Source organism: Opisthocomus hoazin, chromosome 2, assembly GCF_030867145.1.
Source record: "Opisthocomus hoazin isolate bOpiHoa1 chromosome 2, bOpiHoa1.hap1, whole genome shotgun sequence".
NCBI classification, from domain to species: domain Eukaryota; kingdom Metazoa; phylum Chordata; class Aves; order Opisthocomiformes; family Opisthocomidae; genus Opisthocomus; species Opisthocomus hoazin.
Genome location: NC_134415.1, coordinates 60,241,043 through 60,265,940, shown reverse-complemented (window position 1 = coordinate 60,265,940; position 24,898 = coordinate 60,241,043). Strand labels below are relative to the sequence as shown.

Below are 24,898 nucleotides of genomic sequence, written 5' to 3'. Positions count from 1 at the left end.
GAGCTTGTTCCTGTTTGTCACTCTTTTCTGTAATGGGGGGTCCCAAACTGGATACAGTATTTAGAATTGGTTCAAACAGGGCAAAAAGAGGTGTGATTGTGTCTCTCAGTCTCCTGGCTATGGTCCCATCAATATAGCTCAGGATGCTGCTGGCCTTCTCACAAGCCCACCACACTCCCAGTGTATCCGGAACACCCAGTTTCTGTCACAGGGTTAGTGATGAAACTGTTTATGTGAATATTTACAATGGGAAGCTATTGCAGGCTCCCTGGCAGGTGAATGCATTTTGAATGTACACAGCTGCAACAAGCAGCAGTAGTGTTAGTGTGACTGGAATGGCTGAAGGCTTTTTATCAGATACGAAAGGAAAACAGTGGCATAAGGTTGCACAAGAAATGACTTTGAAGCAAATAGTGTGATTTAGGATTCTGTGTGTATGTTAAACTCCTTGACTGGTATAGTGCTGCACTAAAAGCAGTGCCTAATGTTTAACTTTGGCAACCATTTGTTTTCAGGACGTTTAAGTAATTTTCTGGTCATTTTAAAGATGTCCTGTTTTTCTTTTCTGATAATGCTGTCATTGTAAAGATAGCTAATATACTGCCCTCTGTGAAACTGTTGATCTAGGGAACTCCAAACACTTCAGAGATATTAATTAGCAAACTTTCATAACATTCCTCCACTGCAGGTAATTACTGTGTACCTCCCTTAGAAGTGCGGAGGTAAAGCGGTGGATGTGGTCAGTTCAAAGTCAAGTGGTGAGTCAGTGCCAGAGCTGGGGCTGGAGCATCCAAGTGCTCATTCCCTGCTCAAAGGCTGCCAGTCCCATGTTGTCCCATCAGAATTTTATTCTCAGAGTCTCACACTGGGATTCAGCCAACTGGTAGAGGTAAATGTGGAGCTGATTTTCTCTTCTTTGATTTTCCAAATGCTTCCACAAGGTTGACTTGATCTGAGGGAGAGAGAAATACAAGACTGAAGTGATATGTATAAAACCCCACCGCTCTCTCAACACCAGAGTGTTCAAGAGCCAGTAGTGCTCTCAGTTTCAGATTCACTTCATTATGTGAATAAAAGTTAAAACAGAAAAGAAACAGGGGTGGTAGAAGATCTTTACTGCTTAGAAGGAAAACTTTCTGGTAGTGGGAGTTGGTAGCTTTCAATCATAAATTTTAAGTGCCAGCAGCAACTGGTTTGCATGTAACAGATGGGTATGGCAAATATGAATCATGTTGGTTGACAGAGAGTCATCTCATCATCCCACTTGTGGTCCCTGCAGCCTGTGGCAGTAGTCGGGTAACCAATAGGGTTTGTCGGTAAGTGATCTGTAATGTGCTTTTAGTGGCTTTCCCATACCTTTTAGCACACTCATCGGTTACTTAGTTGTCTGAATAGGCAAAGGAAGGCTTAAATGATACCTTACTCTCTTATCTGGTAAGAAACAGACACTCACAGAGCATTTTTTAATAGAAAAGCCACAGTGTCTGATGGGGTTGTGTTGCAAACAAGCTGCGAACTGGGTCACTTTTTTTCTGTGACAACTGCTGCTTGGCTCAAGGAGAAAATACAAATGCTATGTCTCGAATTTTCAACCAGACAGATGTGTTTTCCCCTGAACAATCCCAGATCCAGTGGATTTGAAATCTGCTGTAGGAACACAATGGAAAAGTAGTTTAATCTGCCTGCTTTCACCACGCCTTACTCGTCTCATCTGTGTGAACTGCCCTCGTGTTCCCAGTACATTTTCATTATTCTGTTTCCACAATCCCTTGATTCTTCACATGGAGCTTGCCAGATAAATTGGAATGGGGAATTCCTAAATTTTTGTGGTTTCCCCCTGGCCAGTTTTCTTGTGTCCTTGTAGCCATGTTGGAAAGCTGTCAAGGACTTGGAAGTCCCTTCAGAAATCTTTCTTCTGCTTCAGTCTCCCCCACCCACCTGGATGGAAGCCTAAAGATGTCTACAGCAGGTATTTGCACAATTTTGTGCAGCATTTTTTAACTCTTTGCATCACTCCTTTTACTGAAATTTTTATTCCTGTGATGTACGGCAACTACCTCAAAAGTTACTGAAGGTCTCTTACTCTTTGTCACTGATGTGGCCAAAAGAAACTAGTAAAACTGAGAGAATAATTTTTTTATGCTGTGAAATTTGCCATGTATGTTTCAGCCTAATGTTCATGGAAATTACCTCATCTACTGCTCTCTACACACAGTGAATCACTACTTGCTCTGCTTCACAGAGTAGTATTTTTGATTCTGCATCAACTTCCAGGCTCCGCCGCAGCAGTGAGTTCCAAGTACTGTGCTCAAACCCGTTTCCTTCTGTCTGTTTTATTTTTCACCTTTAACTGTTTGTTCCTTTTCTTTGTCTTTGATGACTGAGAAAGAGTTGTGTTTTCCCTGTATAAATTGTAATGTTAAATATTTATGTTGAATGCCTTATCAGTTATGCCATGCTACAAAGCATTGTTTGTATTAAAATCCATCTTCCTATAAGAGCTTTTTTTCCTGGCAATTCTTGATTATTTTTTTCACTCTTTGCTATTTAGTCTTACAGAATTCTTTTTGTTGTTTGGTGGTGGTGATTATTTTACATAATATTCCACACAAAACTGCCACTGATTTAAACAAAAGCATCCTGAAACCCATTATATTATTCACCATTCCCTTCGTCATTTGTCTGAACATTTTGTTCTGTTTTTGACCACAGCTGAGCATTAAGCAGAAGCTGCCTTTGAACATCTTGTACACCTTCTCTTTTAAGTTTGTTTGCAGAAACAGAGCTATTAAGTTAATCAGTTGACTATTTTCCATTTCAAATGTTATTATTGGAAATTTAACAACAAAGGTGCATATACTTACCTTTGTCTTACTGTGTATCTTCAAATGATACATTGGATAGAAGGCTTTACAGTCATCATCTCAGCTGTGGGTTGGAAAAGTGGAAAATTAGCCTGTTGGTAAAGGGGGAGGAAAAAAAAAGGAGAAAGCAACATAAAATAAGTTTATTAGTATATTCTGAAGGATATACAAGTGCTTCCCAACGCTGATGCAAAGTCTCCTATGCATGAAACATGAAAACCTGTCACCAAAGTGTGATGCTTTAAGTTACATAGTCATCAACTAAAAAGTAAATTGAAAGTGGGGAAGAAAAAGAAAAAGGAAAAAAGGTGTGCAGCTATAATGGAAACATTCCTCGTGTTCATCTGTTCAAGGATGAAACCGATGGTTTCTCTTGGAAGCAGTTGAGAATGTGGCAGTTCTTTCCTACCTACAGTGGCACAAGCTCCAAGGTGGATGTACTATGAGTGCATAGTACTGGCACGTCCCCCTCTCACAAAGCATTCATCTTCGTAGCAAAATGTCGTCTTCTGGGTGCACTGAGATACTTAAAACAATGTGTATTGCTCAGTGTGAACAAGGCTTTCAAGTTACTCCCCATAGGCTGGCATGAATCATCCGTTTTCCATGTTCTTATGCTTCTGCCAAGACTACTAGAAAGCCTTATAATTATAACAACTGGCATTTATGGCAGCAGCAAGGCCCACATTAAATTTCTTCTGTGTGTCCTACAGGTGGCACTGTAATTTCAGTGTCATGAATAGTAAAGCATTCAGATCTCTGGGTTTCTCCTTTACCTGCCTTTGGACCCTGGAATTTCCCTGCGACAGCGGGGAGACATCTGAGGAAACACAGGAGAATCCCTAGACAGCAACATCTCTCCATCCTGCTTTGAAAAAAACAGTCTGCAATATTTCAGTGAGTCAAAAAGGAAAAAAATCACTTCAAAGCATGCAATAATCTACCTTATTTTTAGTGCTGCCTGTCACTTTGAAGAAGGATGAGATTTAACAAAGCGCGTGCTCTGTCTTTTATAGACTAATGTGGTATGTGAAATAAGTAGAGTTGTCTAGAGAGAGCAATAAAAACAATTTAGATATTTGTGCTATAGTTAGATGTTTATTCATTCTTGAAGTTCATATACCTGTGGCTGAAACTGTTGAATACACAAGCTAGAAAAGTACCCAAAGCTACAAGGCCCTGATTTTTATTTTTCTTTCTTTTCCAAGCCTTGTGAAAATGTAACTTGGATGCATCTGTCTCATATTTTGAATAGGGCCATTAATTTTATCTTGCCACTGCATCAGGTTGTAAAAAATGACAAATGGGAAATAAAGGTGGTTGTTTTGAAACTATTAGACCCACGTGCTCTTCTGCTGAGCTTACTACCCACCCTGTCTCTGCATGGAAAGCGCTTCCTGGGACACACCTTGCAGCTGACCCAGAAAAAACAAACCGGTAGCGCTTCGTGCCCCATCCTTCCTTTTGTCCTGAGGGCTTCCTGGCCTTGGCGTGGCTGGGCTCGGGCTGCCTGAGCTCTTCCGCACCTCAGGGTGCAGGGTTGGACCCTAGCGGGCCCCGGGCGACTGGGGCTGAAGGGGTGCTCTGGGGAGCGGGTTAGCAACAGGGACTGCTCTGAGACCTGGGTAGCATGAGTTGTCTGGGGACACCTGTAATATGCTTTCTCCTGTCACCCACCATGCACTCTGAGCCTCTTCTCAGAAGTATTTGATATTACAGTTTTTAAACTTACTTCAATTTGTGAAACAAAAAAAATATAGCTATCTGGGAATATTTCTGATACCTGGTTTTTTTTTTTTTTTTTTTTTTTAGTCCTGTTCCCTATCCCATTTCCACCTAGCTTGGTTCTAGTATTGATAGTTCTGGCAGGCATGGCTTCTAGCACTTGCTTTGATGCCTGGCTTGTGGTTTGCATAGTCATGGCTTGTAAGAGAGACACCAGTTTCCTCTTGGGCAATTTCAGCATTGCAACCGATTTCGGTAAGAGTTTCCTCTCTGCTTTGTGAGGTGTGGCTGTTGACGGGACGAGAGTGGCTGTTCATCAGAATTCCTTGCTGGTAAGGTTGTGGCTTATTTCTTTCCTCTGGAGTGACAAATGTTAGTTGTTTCAGTCTAATGACAACTATTTTTTTCATGGTTTCATCTGATGAAAATGATGCTTATTTGGTACAATAAAGGAAGTTCCCACTGGCACATAGTTGCCTTTTTTTAAGGGCTGTATAAAAGATCATATGCTTCCTTTTTTTTCTACCCCCTTTTAGTTAAAAAATGCAACTGCATTACTTAAAAATAATAAAGACTTTAGAAATAATGGGGTTTGTTTGTGGATTGAGGACTAGGGGCAGCACATATGTGAATGATTCCTGTTTTGGACAAGTTTCAGCTACGTTTTAAGATGCATCAAAGGACAGGGTGACAGTCCAGTCATGACTATTTCATGTAAATTGAATATTTGTGAAGACGAGTGTGCAATATGGAAATGGAAGCAATTCCTTTATTGACTTTAGGCTCTTAGAGAAAAAATTAAAAATCTAGTATAGTGTAAGGAGTATTTTGGGTGCAATATGAAGGTAGAATGTAATGTGCTGTCATGACAGCACTGAGCAGATCGATTTCCATTTTTAACGTGAAAAGGATTTTAGAATGCATTAATTGTAATTATTTTCTTATAGACATGAAAGAGTGTGAGTAAAGATGTAGCAAACCTACTATGTGAATGGGCTTACCCACACCATGAACAAAAGGACAGCTGGAATTAAAATTTCCTGTCCTTTGCACTGAAACAGAAAACCCCAAACACTGATTGCTTCTCAGGACTAGAGTTTTCCTCAACAAAATGTGCCTCTGGTGAAAGCTGAGATTAGCTGCTTGTTTAATCATTCACTTACCTACTTGCTTCCAAAATGTCCTTTTCAGGTTGTAGGATAATGTGTACCTTTACTGGGGTCAGTTATATGAACTGGAGCTCTTGGAAGGTTTATTATCGCTGCTCAGAGACCGCAGTTCATTTCAGTAGGATTTTCCTGTCTGCCAGTTATGCCAACATTTAATGGTTTCTGACAATTCATAAAGGAGAAGGAAATTGCTGGGTAACTTCTCATGAAATGGCCTTTCTATACCTTCCCCCTGTACCTTCTCTGGGAAGGAGAGGGTCTGACCATGCCCCTCTCTGTGTGCTGACTTTGGTGACAGAGCTGCGCACGATTAGGTAGGGGGAAGTCCTGTGGCATGGCCGAAACTGCGTGCCTCAGGTCAGGGGTGTCAAAGCTCTCCGCTTTCAAAGCCTTGGCTTTGTCCAGCGTGCTGCCTCACCCCTGCCCCTGAAAGCGCGGTCTGCTCCTCGAAGCAGGGAGAGGGGATCCTCGCACACTGTGTTTCAACACCTGCTTTCTGCTGGAAAGTCATACTGGTTTCGTGGGTGGGAAAGGTGAAAGGGCACATGAAAATGTATACTCTCTGCAAAAGCATGATTCATGACAGCATCTGTACCAAAGCCAGGAAAAAAAAGGTGCCTGAAAGCTCTGTGTCACGCTATAAATGACAAGAGCCATTAATGTCAGGCTGCTAATGTTCACATGAACTTTTTGAGCAAGCTGATTGCTGTTGTCTCCATGCATACTGGGAGACCTGGTTTCTTGTGAGGCTGTCCGGTGGCCAGAAAGCAGCATTTGCATCTCACTTCTCGGAGTGTGTTCCTCTGAGTGGGTGCAGCAGCTGGGTGCTGCGTGCTCAGCACTGCATGCTCGCCACCGGCGCCTGCACAGTCCCTGCGAGGTGGCTGGGGAAGGCACGGAGCCAATGTGGGCTGAAGAACTTCCACAGCTGTTAAGATGCTCTCTGTTTTGTCCTTGCTAATTCCAGATGTTTCCTCTTGGCTCCCAAATCCATCCCTTCCACACTCCCACATGATCTAGCTGCACTGACAATGACTTGGTTGTGGGTGAACAGAATGAGGACTTGTTTGGATAAAGATGCAAAAGTAGCACACTACAGACAGCAGTATCGTGCACTCACTTGTTTAAATGATACAGATGTACAACCTGCTGCTGATCAGATTGTCATGTGGTGGTCCTAGGAGAGTCTCAGTTGGTGTTGGACCCTGAGGTAGGAGCAGTAACCCAGAGAGGGCTGTGTCGCTAAAAGGCATGGTGAATAGTTTCACTATTTTGTGCGTGGAACAGTCTTCAGAGGATCACTGAACCACCTGCTAGCGCACCTAGTACTATTTATGGGCCAGTGTAGCTAGTACTAGTTATGAGCCTGGAGCAAGTGTCCTGCCTGATGCATCACTTATTGCTAATGAAATCATGCTGAGTGTTACACAATCACTGAACAGGGAGATGGGCACTGAGGTAATGTCACATGTGAAACTATACCTATTACCATTTTCCACATCTCAGTTTCTTTCTCAGCTGAAGCAGAGCCAAATTTCTGTCTTTTAAGGATTTTTCTGAAAGTCTATACATGCAGCTAAAGGCATAGTCGTCAAAGTGCCTGTGTGTACGCACTGTATTTATGCCTTAGTAACACATGTCTAAAAATATTTCCCTTCTGCAGCCTCCTCTCCCCTCTAATTGTTCACTTCTCTTTCCTATCATCAAGTTACAGGCTGGCTGTCCTCCAGTGTCTACTCCTTTTGCATTTGCTGCGGGGCATCTCTGGCATAGGTCCTATGAATAAATTGAATTCTTCTGCCACGATGAGTGTGTCTGTCCTCCTTTAGCTCTATGCCATCTCCGGCTTAGCTGAGTCATGCTCTCTCTTGCACACATGTCCAGTTGTCTCCATGTTCTTGTCTCTCTCCTCTCTGAACAGGTGTTGCTGGTTGCTTCCAAGGGGGGAGGGGAAATAACGAAGTAACATGGCCTTGTGTCACCAACTTTAACTGCTTCTTCCCCTGCAGATATGACTCCCTCATCTGGGCAGAGCTCATCTTCCTTTGACTTCCTTCCCTTGCTTTTCCCCAGAATCTCCTCTAGTCTTTCTCCCTTTTCTCAGCTATTATGTTTCTATTTCTTCTATTAAATGCAGTCAAGCAATAAAAACCTCTGTTCTCTGCCATTATTTTATCCTGACATTTACCTTTGATTGTATCTGAAAATCTCTTAAAACCTTACTGTCTGTGATTCTGTCTGCCAATGATTCTCCACCTGTTTTCTGAGACACACTTACAAATTGCCTTTCAGAAGTTTCTGGTATAACCCAAAATACTGTGTATGGTCTAGTAAAGATCCTGTCCTCTGATCCATTTGTCCTCTGCACCTTGTGCTTGAGTAATTTTATTCTCAAATATCAGCATGGCTTCTTCTCCTGTGAAAGGCAGATCTACTCCTATAACACAGAGGTGTCTTTTTTTGTTTGACTAAATGTAGAGTTTGGACAGTCTCTCTGATATGTCATGGCTCAGCCTTTAGTTGGATCCAGCATGATCAACTTCTGCCTCTCCTAAATCATCCTTGCTCATTACTGACAATGAAATTGTGCTCTAAGAGTCTTCTCCAATTCTCTGTGTTCTCATTTCCAAGCTATGTTTAAATTTTGCACACACTATAAAATGTCTTCACTCTCCATACACAGATATGAACTGTCATCCAAGTTGTCATTATCTCAGGTCACATTTAGTGAAATCTGCTGTTCTCTGGCCTTGGCAAATGTAATTTCACCCCCTTATATCAATTCAGAAACTCACTGCGAGGATAATTTTCTCGCTTCCCTTTGTTGAATCTCCCAGCCTATTCATTTAGAGTTCTAGGCAGCATCAAACTGTTGAGCCTTAACTCTCATTTTGAACTCTCTGGGATTGCTCTCTTTGTTTTACAAACACTTGAAACCATTGTATCTCATTATTTTTCAAAGCCACTTGCTACAGACTAACAGTCCTCAGGCACGCTGATCCTGATGACTGTTGTCTCACTGGTATCTTGGACTCCATCTGATTCCTGTCTGCATCCTCCTCTTGCATCCTGTCTTAAACTGGAAGCTGCCAGGAGCAGAGTTACCTTCTCTTTTCTTCCATGTTCCTACAGTACCTGACACATAGTCCTTTATAATGGAAAGAAACATACTTCAATCCCTATTTCTAATACTTAAGAAAAGTTTCTTCAACAGTATTTCGGGCGGTAATGCTGTAAATCATTGTACATAGTTCCCTGCTTTGTTACATTGTGTACCTGCTTCATTATCTCGTTCTTTCTTGCAAGGTCTCAGGAGAACTCCTGCTCTCATTCTTTGGTACATCCAAGTCTATAAGCTTCTTCCAGGAATAGCTTCTGGGTACAAGAACCATCAAAATACTGTACCAGCTGAGTCATATTAATTGTGCTTTTTTTCTCTTAATCTAAAACAAATGCAGTGACTAGGCAGTTCAGTTTAGCTTAAATCTCTCTTGTAGTTAATGTGTCTCAGCCGACACATAGTAACTTGCTTATGTGCTCTGAGCTTTCCGTAGCTCCCTAGTGCAGTCTTTAAATGATTTGTGTGGATCTCACAAAGTGCAAGGAGGATGGAGATAATCTCGAATAGTCAAATTTTCTCAGAAAGCAACAGTGTGAAGATGTTTGTAGTAAGTAGGAAGCAGCACTTCTCAAATTTGTTGTTGAACATCTCTTCAGTTAAGAACGAAATAGGGAATTGGGAGGGGAGTGGAGGGGAGGGAAAGGGGCTGGAATGAGGAAACAGAAATTATTATTGTTATGTACTAACAATTTAGTGCACTGGAGGGGTTGTTTTAAACTATGATTTTTGTCCTGTGTCTCTATCTGGAATCTTGTGGGTTGCACCCAAGTGCACTACCAGCTCACTTAAAGCACTTTTCCTCCTCTGAGATGAAGATTGAAGCTGTACTCTGAAGTGCCGCATAGTCCATGTCATTACAGGGGTAAGTAAGATCCTCCAGCAGTCTTCTGTCTGGTAGATACGTTGTCTGTGCCTGGCATAAACTGCATTTCCAGTAAAGATGCTTTGTGGAGGTACAGTCCTAGAAACAGAGTGAATCACAGCAACTTCACCCCGGTCTAACTTAACCACAGAGGAGACATCTTTGTCTTGTTTTGGTTAATTGCTGAGTCTGTAGGGCTTTCTTCAGTTCCTCCACTTTGAGAATTTCTGACGAGACCTACTTTCAGGTGGTAGTTGCGTTCTAGCCTGTTTGTCTCTTAATGGAAACCTTTGGATGGCTTTAGAGACAGCTACTCACCATGCTTAACTATCTTGCTCCTTCTTCTGGCCTATAGTATTGCTTTATACTATATCACATTATATTTGGGCCCTATATTGCTGCCTGCAGATGTGCAACGACAGCGGGTGCTCAGTTAAAGTTTCTATTGCTTCCCCACTGCTGCTTCCCCTTTCTTTCACTTTTAATGAAGTGACACAGTAGGAACATATTGGTTGTACATGCAACACATTATGAAATGTGCTAAAAACTTGACTGACATCCAGTCTGAACAGCTGTTCGACCTTCTGACCTGACTTACAAAGCCCTGTGGAGTTTCAGCCTTGGCTACCTTGAATTCAAATTTCAGCATTCTTTTTTCCTAATATTTGTGGTCAGCTCACTGTCTTCTGCTAAGAATTGAGGCTTAGAGTCTGGGGTGGCAGACATTTAAAAAAAACCCCAGCAAACACAAATATTTTGAGAGTGAGTCCTCTGGAGTTAGTTGGATTTTCTTGTTCGGAGTAGCTTGGATTTTTTCGTCCTTATCGATCTCAACAAATCACAGATTGATGGTCAAATGTCTGTCCACTTTGTAAGAAGTGATTTTCTTGTGCTAACCTTCTTAGGAATTTGGGTGCATTTTGTATTATTGCTCAATTGTATGTAAGTTTTAGCAAATTGAAATTTGAAGACTGTAACAGAATTAAAAAAAAAAATTAAAATCAGGACATAATGAACTTTAGACATGAGAATGTGGCTTGATTCCAGTTAATTTTTTTGTCATCCTATATTGGGCTATATGTTTCAGCAAAAGGAAAGATTAATGAAAATAAGGAAACACTATTGTGAGACAATACAACTGAAAAAAATTATTTTTGTCTAATTAGATTTTTAGTTGTTAGACTGCTTATCTGATTTTTTAACATAAAAACAATTCCCTTCATTATTTCATGATAAGAAAGCAAGACTGTTCCTTCAAAGCTGTATATTTTTTGACAAAGCTTGTTATATTTTCTGTTTTAAAGTCTCTGAGTTTTGGGCAGAGAGCAATTGTTTTTGCTTTTTTTTAAATGAAAACCTTGTTTTCTCTGAGATTCTCTGTGGAAGAAAAATACAAAGTAGAACTAATGATAGCTTGAAGATGAGAAATCTTCTGTGGTCATGATTATGGTGTTAACTTCTTAGTGAATAAAACTCACATTAGTTGATGAGATTAAGATTGTCATATCGGCATGTTAAAGTCATTGAAGTATGATGCTTATCTTTTTCCCATTTAGACTTTCTTCAAGATATTTCTTTGTCCCTGAAAAAATGCAGGTGGAATGGACAGTAACGGCTCTTGCCCAGAAGGATGAAGTGCTTACTGGTATTGAGTAGGACTTTTGCATTCAGATGTTGCCCTCAAAGCTCTGTGTGCTCACTGAGGTGTTTCTGGTCATGCCCCTGTGTCTGAAAAGTGCCACCACCCATCATGAGGTAGTAATTCCATTGTCTTCTGCCAGTGATGTCCCTAGAGGAGTCGTACCCAAATTTTTCTATGATCTTTCAATCTTTCCAGTCTTTTCCATGACTTTAACAAGACAGGAGCATTACAGCCTTGTTGTGCCTGACAATGCTTGCAAAACAGATGTGCTAAATTATAGTATCTGGTCAGAAGGCCAAGAGAAGCTATCTAGCTGCCAACAGAAACAGGATGCGTCATGGCACTTGCTTGAGTAAAGCCTGAGAGATCAGCTTGGAAGACAAATACACCATTCCTTCCCTGTGTCAGAAAGACTGTGCGTTGAAAGTTATGTCATCGAGCTAGTTGATTTAAACTGATGCAATTCAAATTATGGGTGTTTCAAATCCCGAAGTTAACCTCAGATTCTTCAACTGGCATAAATTATAGCTCTGCTGCAACGGGAAATACCAAGTATGGGGTTGTTTTCCTCCAAGCATTTACTACTTGTTGATTATTTGTACCACCCTGGGGGTTTAACTGTCAAATTTTTTTGTCGCCAAAATGGCACATGGCATGAGAAGGGAGAACTGAAGTAACAATTAAAAATAATCTTTTTAAAGAAGATCATAAAAGAGAAAGTAACTATTGAGGCTGCAATTACTGTGAGCTATACACTGCCATTAAACAGTTGATAATAGTAATTTTATTTTGTCCTTATGAACATTTTTTATCACTGGAAAGTCTAAAATTTATTTTGTCTATTTGTTTTTCTTATGTAAAACAAAAGATATTTGTATTACAATTAAGCTATAAAAACGGAGGTACTCTATATTGGACTACACTCATCTAAATATAAAAGGACATAAATAGCTGGGGACTGGTTTAGAAGAAAAATAAAGAAGAGAGAGAATGTCTCCTTACAAGAAAAGGGAGAGACTCAGACAGAGACTTAACTTTGTAAAAAGTGTTGGGAGAGCTCTAATATGGTGGAATTTAAGGGAAATAATTTGGTGAAATACAGCTCATAGATCAAAAAACTCCAGATCTGAGAAAACCTGGAAATTGTTCCCATGAAAGAACAAGTTCCTTTTTTTAGTCTTCTGTAGTTTCACCATGTTACCTTCTCATTTAGAAAAATGCTCAGTGCTTTCCTTTTGGATTTTACTATGAGGGCAACCCCAGAGAAAAAGAGTAAGGAAAAGTGTTTATTTCAGTAAGACTGAAGAAGCAAGTGTCTGGTGTAGTCAGAGCTGCATTCGCAGGAGTAACAAGTAGTCATCTTTAATGATTTATTTCTGTGTGCAGATGTTCTGGCAAAGGCTATAGTGTTTAAGAAGCAAGAATCATAGTTCCTGGGGAATCATCTTGCTCCTAGGGAAATGCCTTTCACCCACAGGGAAAAGAAGATCACATGTAAATCTCTATGGCTGACCAGGCTTCACTGTAGCGCAGGAGCCGCTTCACCCTCCTCCAGTGCAACCTGCTAGGGCTGTTTGCTAGGGCATACCTTCCCCCACTGAGATTGTGCTATTGCAGAGGTGATGTGTGAGTACAGTGCAAGTACTTTGCATACTGTGAAAAGTGGAAGGAAGATCAACTCTTCAATGCTCCTGATCTTTTAATGAAGAATGAAACAGGACTTTCTAGACTTCTGTTTCTTGTGAACTTTGAGCATAGGAGTGTAAGTCTTTAATGGAAGAAGCAGCAAGTCCCCCAGCTGTTTCTTCATTACTTCATCCTCATAATCACTAGCGTAACGATTTTGCTTTACTCTTTAAAAGCTCTTCTCCTGACATTTCTCTGGAAGTGTGAATGCTGGCCTTTTGCACAGAGCTGTCAATATAATGAACTTTGCCTGGAAGGAGGAAAGGAAGAGGAGATTCACATCCAAGCTTCAGAGACTGCAAACAGTAGCAATTTTTTTTGGCCTTCTGTTCTCAAATGCAGGAGCCAAAAGTGTGCTCATGTTATCCTGATGTAGTACATTGCAGTTGTGGAAGTTGTAACGGGACTGAATATTCTTGATACATCTCTCGCCAAGGTGGCAGCTTGGGAAATAATGCTCAGGTAACTGTTTTTTTTGGATGTAGGAGAAAACTCCATCCACAGTGAAAGAGCAGCTGTAAACGTAGGAAGGACGGGTGAGCTTCTGTTCTAGCCTTGGCTTTGCTTCCTTAAACCAAATTGTCACTGCCCACGAGATGCCTCCAGCAACGTGTGTGTGGGGGCTGAGCCCCTCTGGGCAGCCTGGTGGGGCTGTGGGGAGGTCATTCCCTGCCTGGGGCACTCCTGCCTCCACAGTGGCCTCCTCCTAAAGGCCACTGGAGGGGACAGGGTAAAAATTCTCCAAAAGGAAAATGTCACTGCGTTGTGCTAGGCAAAGGGGCCCAAAGTAAGTTTGTTCTTGAAACGGCGCGGGGCACAGCTGGAAGCCGATGTGTGTCAAGCAGCCTCCCCCTGTCAGCAATATCTGGCAGAAATTTTTTTCATTAGGCTTATTTTAGGAAATCTGGTTCATTTTGCTGACAATATGTTTTCTTTTTTCCTCTGAACCTCATCCTCCAAATTCACAAAATGTTTTGCAGCGGCTTATTGCCATGATTACTTTTTTCAATTTTTGTCTTCCATTGGGTGCATAAAACCTTCTACAATGCTTTAACAGCAAATGCTTGTCACAGTTGCCTTCCAGCAAGGATGTCTCAGGTTCCTGTCACAGTGATGATCCACGTTTATAATTACTACAGTGGTTCTGCGCCTTTGTGCTGGGGGAAACATCCCCTTCGTCCTCTCTTTAGATGCTGGACCTTGCAGTGTTCCCTCTAAACTGTGTTTGCTGAACAGATGATCTGAAAAAACAGAGGAGGGAACGGCGCTCCCTCTCCCCTCATCTGTATCTTTTTGCAAGGGACTTGCTTCAAGGGAAAGCCCTGAGGTGGTTACCTCGGGAGGGGCTATAGGCTTTGGGCTTTTTTCTCCCGCTTCCCCTCTGTGTTTCATCTTCTGGGCCAGCAAAGAACTGTGCATCTTTGGAAGAGAGTAGAGCACCAGGGAAGCGCTTCTTCAGACCTGGAGTGTTTCCTTACCCCTTAACTGCACTAACTCTTTGTTTATTTCTGCAGCCAGTTTAACTTTGCCTGCTTTTATTGCCTGCCACAGCAAAAGAGCCAGCTAGGAGGCAGTAGCAATTGCAGTATTGTGCTTAAAGTTTCTACAAATGTTTTCTTGTCCTTCAAACATAGCAGCACTAGGAATCAGCTCAATGGCATAAGGAGCCTGCATGCAAACTCACATTTGGGGCAGACACACTTCACTAAGCATGCCATTTTGATTTCTCTTTTTTGTCTATGAGGCCACAGAGGCAGCTGGAGCATCTCTCTTCTGTTGAACCTCTGCTTTTTTTCCAGCCCCTCTCCTACCGAAGGCAGTGAGCGTGGGCTCCTGCAACGGCTTGCTCTGAGCTGTCAACGCCTGTAACCTGCCACTCTTGGGCTTCCCGGCTGGACTGACAGGACCTGGCCGAGATCCAAGCAGGGTGATGTCTCCGAGACGGGAGCAGTGAACTTTGTTCCAGTTTTTCCTGGCCCTCTCCCAAATGGACTCAGACGTTGTCTTTTTGAATTGCTTGCAGGTGAGGGGATTGAATCCTTTCAAATGCACTTGAATAAGATTATAACCAATGGTGTTATAATGTGACAAATGGAGTTTCTTGCTGCGAGGCGTTTGATAAGAACCTTTTTGACTTTTCAAAGGGTAATTTTTATTTAACAAGCTTAAATTTATCTGTTGTGGCCAAAGCTGAAAGTATATTCTGACAATTGTGACTTCTGATTATACTTTAATGGACTTGTTGCTTCCAATGTTAATAGTAAATATGTAGTTTCATCTGCAGTTGGAAACGTGAGGTCATGGGGACCAAGGTGGGTGGGACATAACTTAACCAGGGTGGGACAGTCCATGAGCTTAAGTGAGAAGTGCCTTAACGTTCATTTGTCATTGCCCCATGAGACAGCATCAGCTTAATACCCGCTTTCCTGGTAAGCCAGTAAATGAGAGAAATTCTACAGATCAAGAAACTCCTTGTGCATGTAAGAGAGTTGATTTAGACAGCTAATTAATCAGTTAAGTAACTGCCTAGATCTGATTAATTAGCAGTTAATGGTAAGGTTCTGTCAGATTAAATTGATCTCTAGTAACCCAGAGGACAACTATGATCTTACAATCACTGTGATTACTTTCCCCCTGTATTTTTGCAAGAACCTCAGTTAAAGGTAATATGATAATTTAGGACTATTATATAAGTCTTTCTTCTTGACACAGGACAGTGCTTCAAGCGCTACTGTAATTTGGAGCAATGCTATTCCTAATGCCTCGTAAGTGAGATATGTGATTAAGTAATCATTGAATTTTTTTTTTTTTTAGGGAAATTTTTGTAGCTATCACTAGTTTCATATTGCCTGTCGATTCATTGCCCATTGAAGTGCGGATTGTTGCAGGCAGCCAAATAAACAGAAAGCAAACAGAGATATTCACGTTGGTGACCAGCGTGAGAAAAGTAAATGGAAGGCAAAAAGCTTAGCTTCCAGTTTGTCTCGTAACCCTGACTTGGTGCTTGGTAAAGTGGAATTTTTTTTGAGTAGTCTGTGTCAATGCCATCTGAACAGGAACTGAGCTATGCACATTTTGGGTGCTTCTCAACACAAATAGTTTGAGTCATGTTACATATCTCAAATATTTTGCTCAGAAACAGGAAGGCATATGCCCACTCTGGATGTCATCTGAGGGATGCCTGGAAGGCATGTCTGGCAGACTTCTACCAATATCATTGCAGATTGACATGATCACTTTAGCTGTGTCAGGCCTTGTGGATTTTAACTTCCACATGAGTTGAAATTAGAATCACTGGAACCTCAGTGGTTTTTTTTTCCTTTTTTCCACTCCTAACACTACCTTTGATCTTTAACAGAGATATTTCTATTTACTTCAGAAGAGACGATGTAGTCAAATGGAAATAATTGCAAGATTTTTCTGATAAGTCATTTGCTGTGTTTCCACATTTATTGTATCAGCTATTACTCATGTACCTACTTGTTTATTACTCTTCTTGAAAGAGCAGGAGTGAAGTGGGACTAATAGAGCTAAACAAACTGGTATTTATAGTTCAGTTGTTGAATCAAAATAAAAAACCCTCAAAAACTTGAATTAGAAATCTTTTAGCTGAAACTGCTTTTGACATATTATATTCAATTCAGCCTGAAATTAAATGAGTTGTTTTGGGTACATCTAAGAAAAGCTGAAGAAATGTAGGCATGGTTTACAAACTCATAATGTAAATCCAGCCTTTTTGCTTTTATCCAGTAGATTCATAACGTTTTATCCTCCAGAAAGTGAGATTCAAGTTTGTTTTCTCCTTTATAAAGCCATCTGAAGTGGGAGAGGTTTCAGCGTGCCTTGTTTTATTCTCTCTCTTTGGTTTGTTCCACTTTCCAATTTTAGTGAATTGAACATCCATCACAGCAGACTGCAATGCTGGTGCACGCTTTCAATGTGGGCGCCTTAATCTGTAGTCTGGAGGGTTTCCCTCTCCTCCTGTTCCTAGATCTTCTCTCACTGCAAATGGAGAGGCTTAGGGAGAGGGCCGGAATCCCACATCCTCACCTCAGTGCTTAGGGTATATCTCTAGGGGTGAGACCCTGCTTCAAACTCAATGTCCACCAGAGTCAGGACAAGGGCACTGACACGGGTGTCTCCAGTCTGTAATACAGCACCCCGAGTGCTGTGAAACAAGGTGGTCTGGGCCAAGTCTTCTCCTGCTGCAGCTGTTTCAGCTAGGAATCGGGATGCCCTCCTGGTGGTATGAACTCAGTGTTGTCTCCTATTTACCTCTCACTGGCTTACCTAGTTCCTGAGCTCGGGTGTAGCTTTCATGGGCTGGGAAGCCCTTCTGCCAGCAAAACTGCCATCCCAGGGCATGCTTGCAGGTTGCCATGGCATGACCACCTACCATTGCACAGAGGGCAAGTGAGGGGCACAGCTCAGCAGGGGATGCAGCCTGTGGGAGGGGAATGTTAGGGGCCATGGTTCCCAGAGACAGCCGCTGTAGATTCATCCTGAACCACCCAGTAAGGTGGGTATAGACTAGCTCTATTTGAGTGGCTATGTTTATCCATTTCCTTCTCCTAATTCACCTGTCTGTTCAGAAAGGATAGATGGTTTTCCCACAGTGCACCTCCAGAAAATTGAGAAGAAAGACATATTTTACTGCAGTGCAGAGATAAACATGTTACGCCCTTCTGAAATGTTGGTTTTGCAAGAGTTGAGTACACTTGAGCGGACATAACATTTCACAGTGTAACTAATCTCACTCAGGTTGGGTTTATTTAGGAGAAATAAACTCAGGTTACATGTATGAGAGTTATTTCTGCAGTGCACGTGTGATTTTTTTTTATACTTTTCTTTACACAGGGAATAATAAATTCATACTCTTAACGAGAATGAGACAGAAGTCAATGTTGCTTTTGAAAATTCGATTCTGGCTCAAAGACTGCTTATCCAGTTTCTGGAAAGTAAACAAAAGTTGGAGTTAAAGTCACTGAAAGGCTCTGCTGAAATCCATTTCAATTCCTTCGGCACAAAGCATGCAGGCGGAAATATTTCCTTGCCAGTTAACTAACACTTCTCCTCTTGCTCCTGGTACTGTGGCTGATTCAAATCTATGCAGTTCGTATAATTATACCTCACCCTCCTCGAACCCAAAGCACACATGAAACGAAGAAATGACAGGAAAAAGGCCATATGTCAGAGTAATTACTATAACTTGGTCTGTTTTTCCCTTGCTTTCTGGCTTGGTATTTGAGGTTCGATGTTAATTTGCTTGTGTAACTAAAGGTGTTTCCTCTGCTTGTTTGTACTAGCTATGATTTCTAAACATCCTTGAAATTAATTACCATAACATCTCTCCTCATCATGATATTACTTGGATTTGAGCCACTTATAGAAAGTGCTTCTTTCTATTTTTGGACAGAAACAGTAGGGAGCCAGAAAAATATGTATTTGTTTGCCTTTCTATTTTTGGTTTGAAATTGCTGGAAGCCAGTAGGTGGGTTTTTATTTTCTGGTTTAAGATTTTATTTTCAAACTAAAACAAATATTACATATGAGGAATGGCACATATCCGAAATTACTGCTTTTAGTAACAGGAAAAAGTTCTTGTTAGAAATTATTCTGAAGTGTGGCTCTATTTCTGGAAATCCTTTCTTGCTCACTTCAACAGTCTCGTGTCCTCTCCTATTTCACTCGATTCTTTCGTATGCAGAGGAGTGATTTTTATAGGAACTTTGCTGGCACTAAAAATTTAGTATGTTTTCCTTCATCTTGTAGACTGCAGTGATTCTTTCATCATCTGTCCATTCTGCCAGCCAAAGGAAAATCATATAGAGAGTTGACTATTGGTTGTGTATAAGACATGAAATCACCTGAACTATCACCTAAATGGATCACTGCTAACTTTGTGTATCTTTGGAAAATAAGGCCTGCTGTCTGCTGTTGGACTGCACAGATTTTGGTCTCCAGAACTTAAAATTGCAATTCTTCATAGAATGAGTAGTTTGGTATGAGATCTTATCCCGTTCAGAAGAGCTGATAGATTACCTAATTGCAATTCCTAGAAAACACTGGGAATTAATTACTCAGCCAAAGCAGAAATAAAAATCTTACCAATTTCTTTCAAAGTAAAAACCAAAATGAACAAAAAAACCCCAAACCGCCTTGTTTATTCTCTATGTATTTCCTTAAACCACCCAATCCCAAAACTGAACCCAAACAAACAAAAAGCAACCCCCCAACCACATCTATAAGCTTTATTCTGTTTATTTCATAGAAAAGCTTGGAGAGATTTGAGTTAGTGTTCCTTATCACTGGCTGACTTCTAAATCAGTAAAATCAGTTCATGTGACATAGCATTATCGTAGGAAAAGGTCTTTCTTTTGAGGGGGTGGGTGGAGTAGGGAGGGTAAAGTATAGCAGGTCAAAGTGTATTAACACATTTTTTTAGTCTGCTGTCAAGACTTATGTTATATGAAAATATAATATAGAGCTTAACTAAATATATCTTTCTCTTTTTACAGCTTTCCCACTAAGCTTTGAAACCATTCATGGAACCTGATGGCAACGCTCTCGTAAGTGTAATGGAAGTTATGCCATATTTACTGATCAGTTGAAAAGGTCATATGCTGGGGTTGTGTCCTTGTAATCATACAAGACTGTGGGCAACATCAACATCCAAACAAGACCTTGCTTATGGGCCAAGCCAAGTGGTGAGACTGCCACAGGCTGACCCAGTTCTGCGGTAAGGATGAAAGCAAGTCTACTGTATGGGCCTGTGTTCTGGTTTGGCTGCGGCCGGCAACAAAAGCGCCACGTGGCCGCCCATCCCCCCGCTGGGGTGAGGAGGAGAATGGAAAGAAACAGGCAGAAACTGGTGGGTCGGGATAAGGGCAGTTTAACAGAACAGCAAACAAAGGGAATAGGAACAACAATGGTACAGATAAGGAGAAAACACAACACAAACCGCACGACCCAGAGAACCGCTCTCCCGGACCAGCGTTGCGTGCTCCCGAGCCGCGAGTGCGTTCCCGCCGCCCAGCTCCCCCCTACCGGAACCCAGCATGACGGCACATGGTATGGAATACCCGGCTCTGTTTGGGCAGGTGGGGTCAGCCCGCCGGGCTGTGTCCCTTCCTGGATTCCGGTGAAAATTAACCCTGTCCTGGCCGAACCCAGGACAGCCTGATGCCAGGGGTGCCCTCATTTCCAAGTCCTACTTGTCAATGGATGAGAAAGAAGTAACTTAGGATACATGAGCTTAGCAAAGGGTTTGCTTAGCCACACATCTGTCTAACCCTTGGTAAGCTTCAGGAAGGTACAGCTCTGTAGAACATGAACTACTGATCACAGCTGCCTTTGGTGCCTTCTCAGACTCATGCACTGTGAGTGGAACTTCATGAGACATGAAGTCTTGTCTTCAGTATTAGCTCAATGCCCCTGCTTTTGTGTGTAGAACAATCTTTTCTTTCCCTCGAAACTGCCTCATGCACCTATTTCACCCCATTTTTTTCTCCTGGGGAGTTTGTAGGCTGCAAGCTGCTCAGTCTCTAGGCAGAAACATCCCCTGGGGAAATCCTTGACTGCTCCTGGCAGCTCCCTAGAGGGATGCTGCCCACCCGAGTTTGGTTCCCAGAGACAATTGCTCATGGCCACCAATTTGGAAGGGAGGCTGGAAACATGTAGCCCTCATACTATATATTTGGAATTCCTTGCTGTCAGGCAAGGACAGGGTAAGGGGAGCCACAAGGGTATGGGCCCAAGGAAGCTCTAGCAGCTTCTAATGATTATGATCAGTGGCCTGTGACCCAGGGTGCCTGGAGCCTTTGATGCAGCTCCCTCTTATTAGGAGAGTCAAGCACCCTTGAACTTGTGCTCGGGAGGGACCTGAGTCAGGCCCAGAGCACAGCCAACAGACCCAGCAGTTTGTGCAGCAGGGTGTGAAGGAGGAGTGAAGTAAGGGGGCCTCAGTTGAAATTGTGCTGCTGTAAGTCTTAGGCATGGAGGTAACAAAGCAGTTTCCCCAATACATGTGGGAGCAGCTGTCCCTGCCAGGGCAAAGTCTTCCACACAGAGTGAGCTTCAGATGGCAGATGCAGCCCTCCAAGTCCTAGACTGCAGGAAGTGCCTGGAACCTCTCTCTGAGGCCAGGAGAGAGGGTCCTCTGCTCTGCAGGAGGTGTCCAGTCTTGGAGGAGCTCTGCTGGCAAGTGGAAGAGATGTGGGAGGAAGTGAGCAGACTGTGCATCATCAGGGAAAATGAAAGGGTGATAGATAGGGTCTTCCCTGAGACACAACAGCTTGAAAAGCCTCAGTCCCCATCTGCAATGAAGAAGCACGCAGTGTCTACCTCTGCTATCAAAGTAAGAAAAACTGCTGGAGAAGGGAAAGGATGGAAGCTGATGACTTCTAGTAGCGAGATGAAGGCTCCTCCCCCACCTAAGAACTTGCAACTGCATAGTAGACTGACTGTCCTCAGATTTAAAGGGGAGACATATGTGCCTACTAGCAAAGGACCTGGTTCACCTAACTGTAAACTATACAAGGTTACCAGGAAGAAACAGTGAGTCATCGCAATGGGTGACTCCTTGCTGCGGGAGACAGAGGCACCTGTCTGTAGGCCTGGATAACCATCTAGAGAGGTTTGCTGCCTGGCAGGGGCCAGGATCCAGGATGTTGTGGAGGGATTGCCGAAGCTTATCCAGCCCTCTAACTTCTACCCCCTGCTCTTTTTCAATGTGTGTACAAATGATACTGCCAGAGGAAACCAGTATATGTGGGGACTGCCCAGCTGGAAAATATCTTTGCAGAAAAGAACCTCGGAGTCTTGGTGGACATCAAGATGAACATGAGCCAGCAATGTGCCCTTGCTGCAAAGAAGGCAAATGGTAACCTTGGCTGCATTAGACAAAGTATTGCCAGTAGGTCAAGGGAGGTGATCCTTCCCCTTTATTCAGTGCTGGTGAGGACACACCTGGAGCACTGTGTCCAGTTCTGGGCTTCTCAGTACAAGACAGACATGGACATACTCGAGAGAAACCAATAACGAGCCATAAGGATGATTAAGGGACTAGAGCATCTAATATATGAGAAACATATGTGTCTACTAGCAAAGGACTTCTTAAAGAATGTAAATACCAGAGGGGAGGGTGAAAAGGTGACGGAGCCAGGCTCTTTTCAGTGGTGCCCAGTGACAGGACCAGAAGCAATGAGCAAAAACTGAAACACAGGAGGTTCCCTCTGAATGTCAAGAAACCCTTTCTCACTGTGAAGGTGACCAAGTACTGGCACAGGATGCCCAGAGAGGTTGTGGAGTCTCCATCCTTGGAGATAATTAAAAGCTCTCTGGACATGATCCTGGACAACTGGCTGTAGGTGTCCTTGCTTGAGTGGCAGGGTTGCACTAGATGACCTCCAGAGGTCCCTTCCAAGCTCAGCTGTACTGTGATTTTGTGGAAAAATAGGATCTCTAAACTGACAGAAGTGTCTCACTGAAGCTGTCGCTTCTCTTGTAAGTTTCTGCTCATCAGTGGAGCCTGCCTGGCACAGATGTGGCTGTGAACAACGCTCAGTTGTACAGCTCCCTTTGCAGCTGGCTCATGGGTGTATTTGCCAAGTGGAGCAGCAATGGACAGCAAGCTTGAGGCCTGCAGTGTCCTGCAGGATCACTATTCCATCCTGTTCAGTCCTCAGGTTTCAGTAAACTGATGAGTAAACCAAAAACTACCAAAAAAGATTACAAGCTAGACGGTATTGCTAGACTTGCACAAAAATGACAACCCTCCAAAAGATGCAAATAACTGTAGTTTTACATTTATTTCAGAGCTTTCTGAGGATTATTGGTCTCGGATTTTCCCTGTTAACAAAAGCTAGAAATAGATCTGATTTTTTGGTTCATTTTTCAGTTGAACCTGTGATAATGAAATAAATTGTTTGTCGCCAGGAAACTGAGCTGTATAGAGAAACGTCCACCTTTGTCAGCAGCATAGTAAAATCGTGACATTTGGTTTAGTTTCAGATTGTTCCAGTGACTGTATGTGGTAGTTACAGTACATTCGCATCTGAAACTGCTGTTACGCCCCTGGTCGGTACCATTGGTTTTACTGGTAATAACTCTGCCTTCTGCAGTCTTCTCTTTGTTCTGGACTGGTGCTAATGTCTCCTATTAGGAGTGAAACTTAAAAGTATCTCTTAATCGATGTTCACTCAGGTTCACTGAAATGAAAGATTGTTGACTCTCATAAGCCAGTTTTCAGAGAAGGAAACTTTACTTCTTGAGGCAAGGGTTGCAACTGGAGACTTGCTAATGTGTTGTATTCTTGTGGAAAACTGAATCCAAATCCTGCTGGTGAGGCATTTTATGAGTTTTGTGGTGGATTCATTTAAATACAGGTTTTATGTCAGTTTAAGATCAAAATTGTTTTACTGAAAACTGTTTGTTTATTTCATAAAATATCTATCTGACTCCAAACACTGGTGCTTTGGAGAAAGATGTTGCTTTTGTTTGCTTTTAAATCAACAAAATTTGGGAAGACAATCTTGTGAATAACACTGGATTTCATTGCTGAAATCTGGGTTTAGAGGTTTCTCTTGTGCAAAGCAAAAGAGATATTCTTTATAAGACAACACTGGGCTTCTGAACAGCACTAAAAACAATTAAAAGTTGCTGAGTTCCAGGTTTAGCATTAATTTATTGAAAATTTACTTCAGCTTTCAGGAATACAGGGAAAGAAAACCAGAAATGTGTCTTATTTCACAAAATCTCACTCAGCAGTCATTTTATTACAGATTTATCCCTGGTTTTATCCAAGCAAACTAAAGGCATTGCAGGTCAGGGAAACTGCACTTCCTCCCCCCACTTATTTCCAGCTCCTCTCACAGAATATGAAGAGATGGGGATTCATCATCCCTGTCAACTTACAACAGGATACCATCATTACAGCTGAATAACAAATGAACATTTCTGAATTCTATTTGCTACCTCGAGCTCTTGTTAGGTAATCAGGTTTTTTTCCCTTCAGTATGTATGTAAAGTGGGCCTTAACAGATTATTTACATAATATGGATATTAACCCTTTCTTGACAAATGAACCATAGACCATGTTATTTTGCTGTAGATCATAAATAAGGTTAGTGGAAAGATCTGCTTCTTCCTTGGTTGTTTACAGAGAGCCACATCCTGTCTCACTGTTGCTCTTCTTGTACAACTTTATGTTGGTTAAAGATGAAATGACCCCACTGTAGTATCATGGCAAGGATGTGACATTGCCCCACTACATAGTTTCTGTGCAAGGAGAGCTGATTCATATTTGGTTTTGTTAATGTCACTTTGGGTAGCTCTAAAGGAAACTAATTAGTGTGACTGCATGAGCCATTGATTCACTGAGGCCACATATTATTTCCACATGTCCTAAATAGGGCATTACTTTCTTCGGTATGAAGACATAAAGGGCGGCCTGTATAGGATGGGGAAATAGCGGAGCCTCCAGTTAGAGCCACTGTGTTTTCTCATTGCTTTTCTATGTCTGTTGTCATGGAGAATAGTCTGAGAGAGAGGCAGGCAGTGATAGAATTAAAAAAAAAAAAAAGGAAAAAAGGGAAAAAGAATATGTGGTGATTAAGCAGGAGTCTGGGATTATTCGTTCCTGGTAGAGCCTCCCACAAGTGTGTTGTTCAGGTCAACTCAAATAGGCACCAGATAAGCACACGACTGTGACATGCGGTTCTGCACTCTGGTACATGCTGCGAAGATTAGTGGTTAGAGACAGTTCTAGTTCTTGTAAATACTGGTGGCAGTGGTGTCTTCTATTACTGTTTCCAGATGGTGTAGCTTTAC

At 42.1% G+C, this 24,898-nt stretch overlaps 1 protein-coding gene across 7 annotated transcripts in view; it reads left to right on the top strand.

The window, feature by feature from the left end:
- Positions 1-24,898, top strand: part of IPCEF1 (interaction protein for cytohesin exchange factors 1) — an 88,199-nt gene that overhangs the window by 19,308 nt on the left and 43,993 nt on the right. For 4 of the 7 annotated variants that reach the window (XM_075413827.1, XM_075413828.1, XM_075413825.1 and 1 more), the window contains exons 2-3: positions 14,869-15,092; positions 19,588-19,638. In XM_075413827.1, the coding sequence (XP_075269942.1) occupies positions 19,615-19,638 (24 nt within the window). In that variant the 5' untranslated portion in view covers positions 14,869-15,092; positions 19,588-19,614. Of the gene's footprint in view, positions 1-4,837; positions 4,922-13,588; positions 13,606-14,868; positions 15,093-19,587; positions 19,639-24,898 lie in introns of those variants that run through there. The other 3 variants (XM_075413830.1, XM_075413824.1, XM_075413829.1) reach the window with 2 other exon arrangements.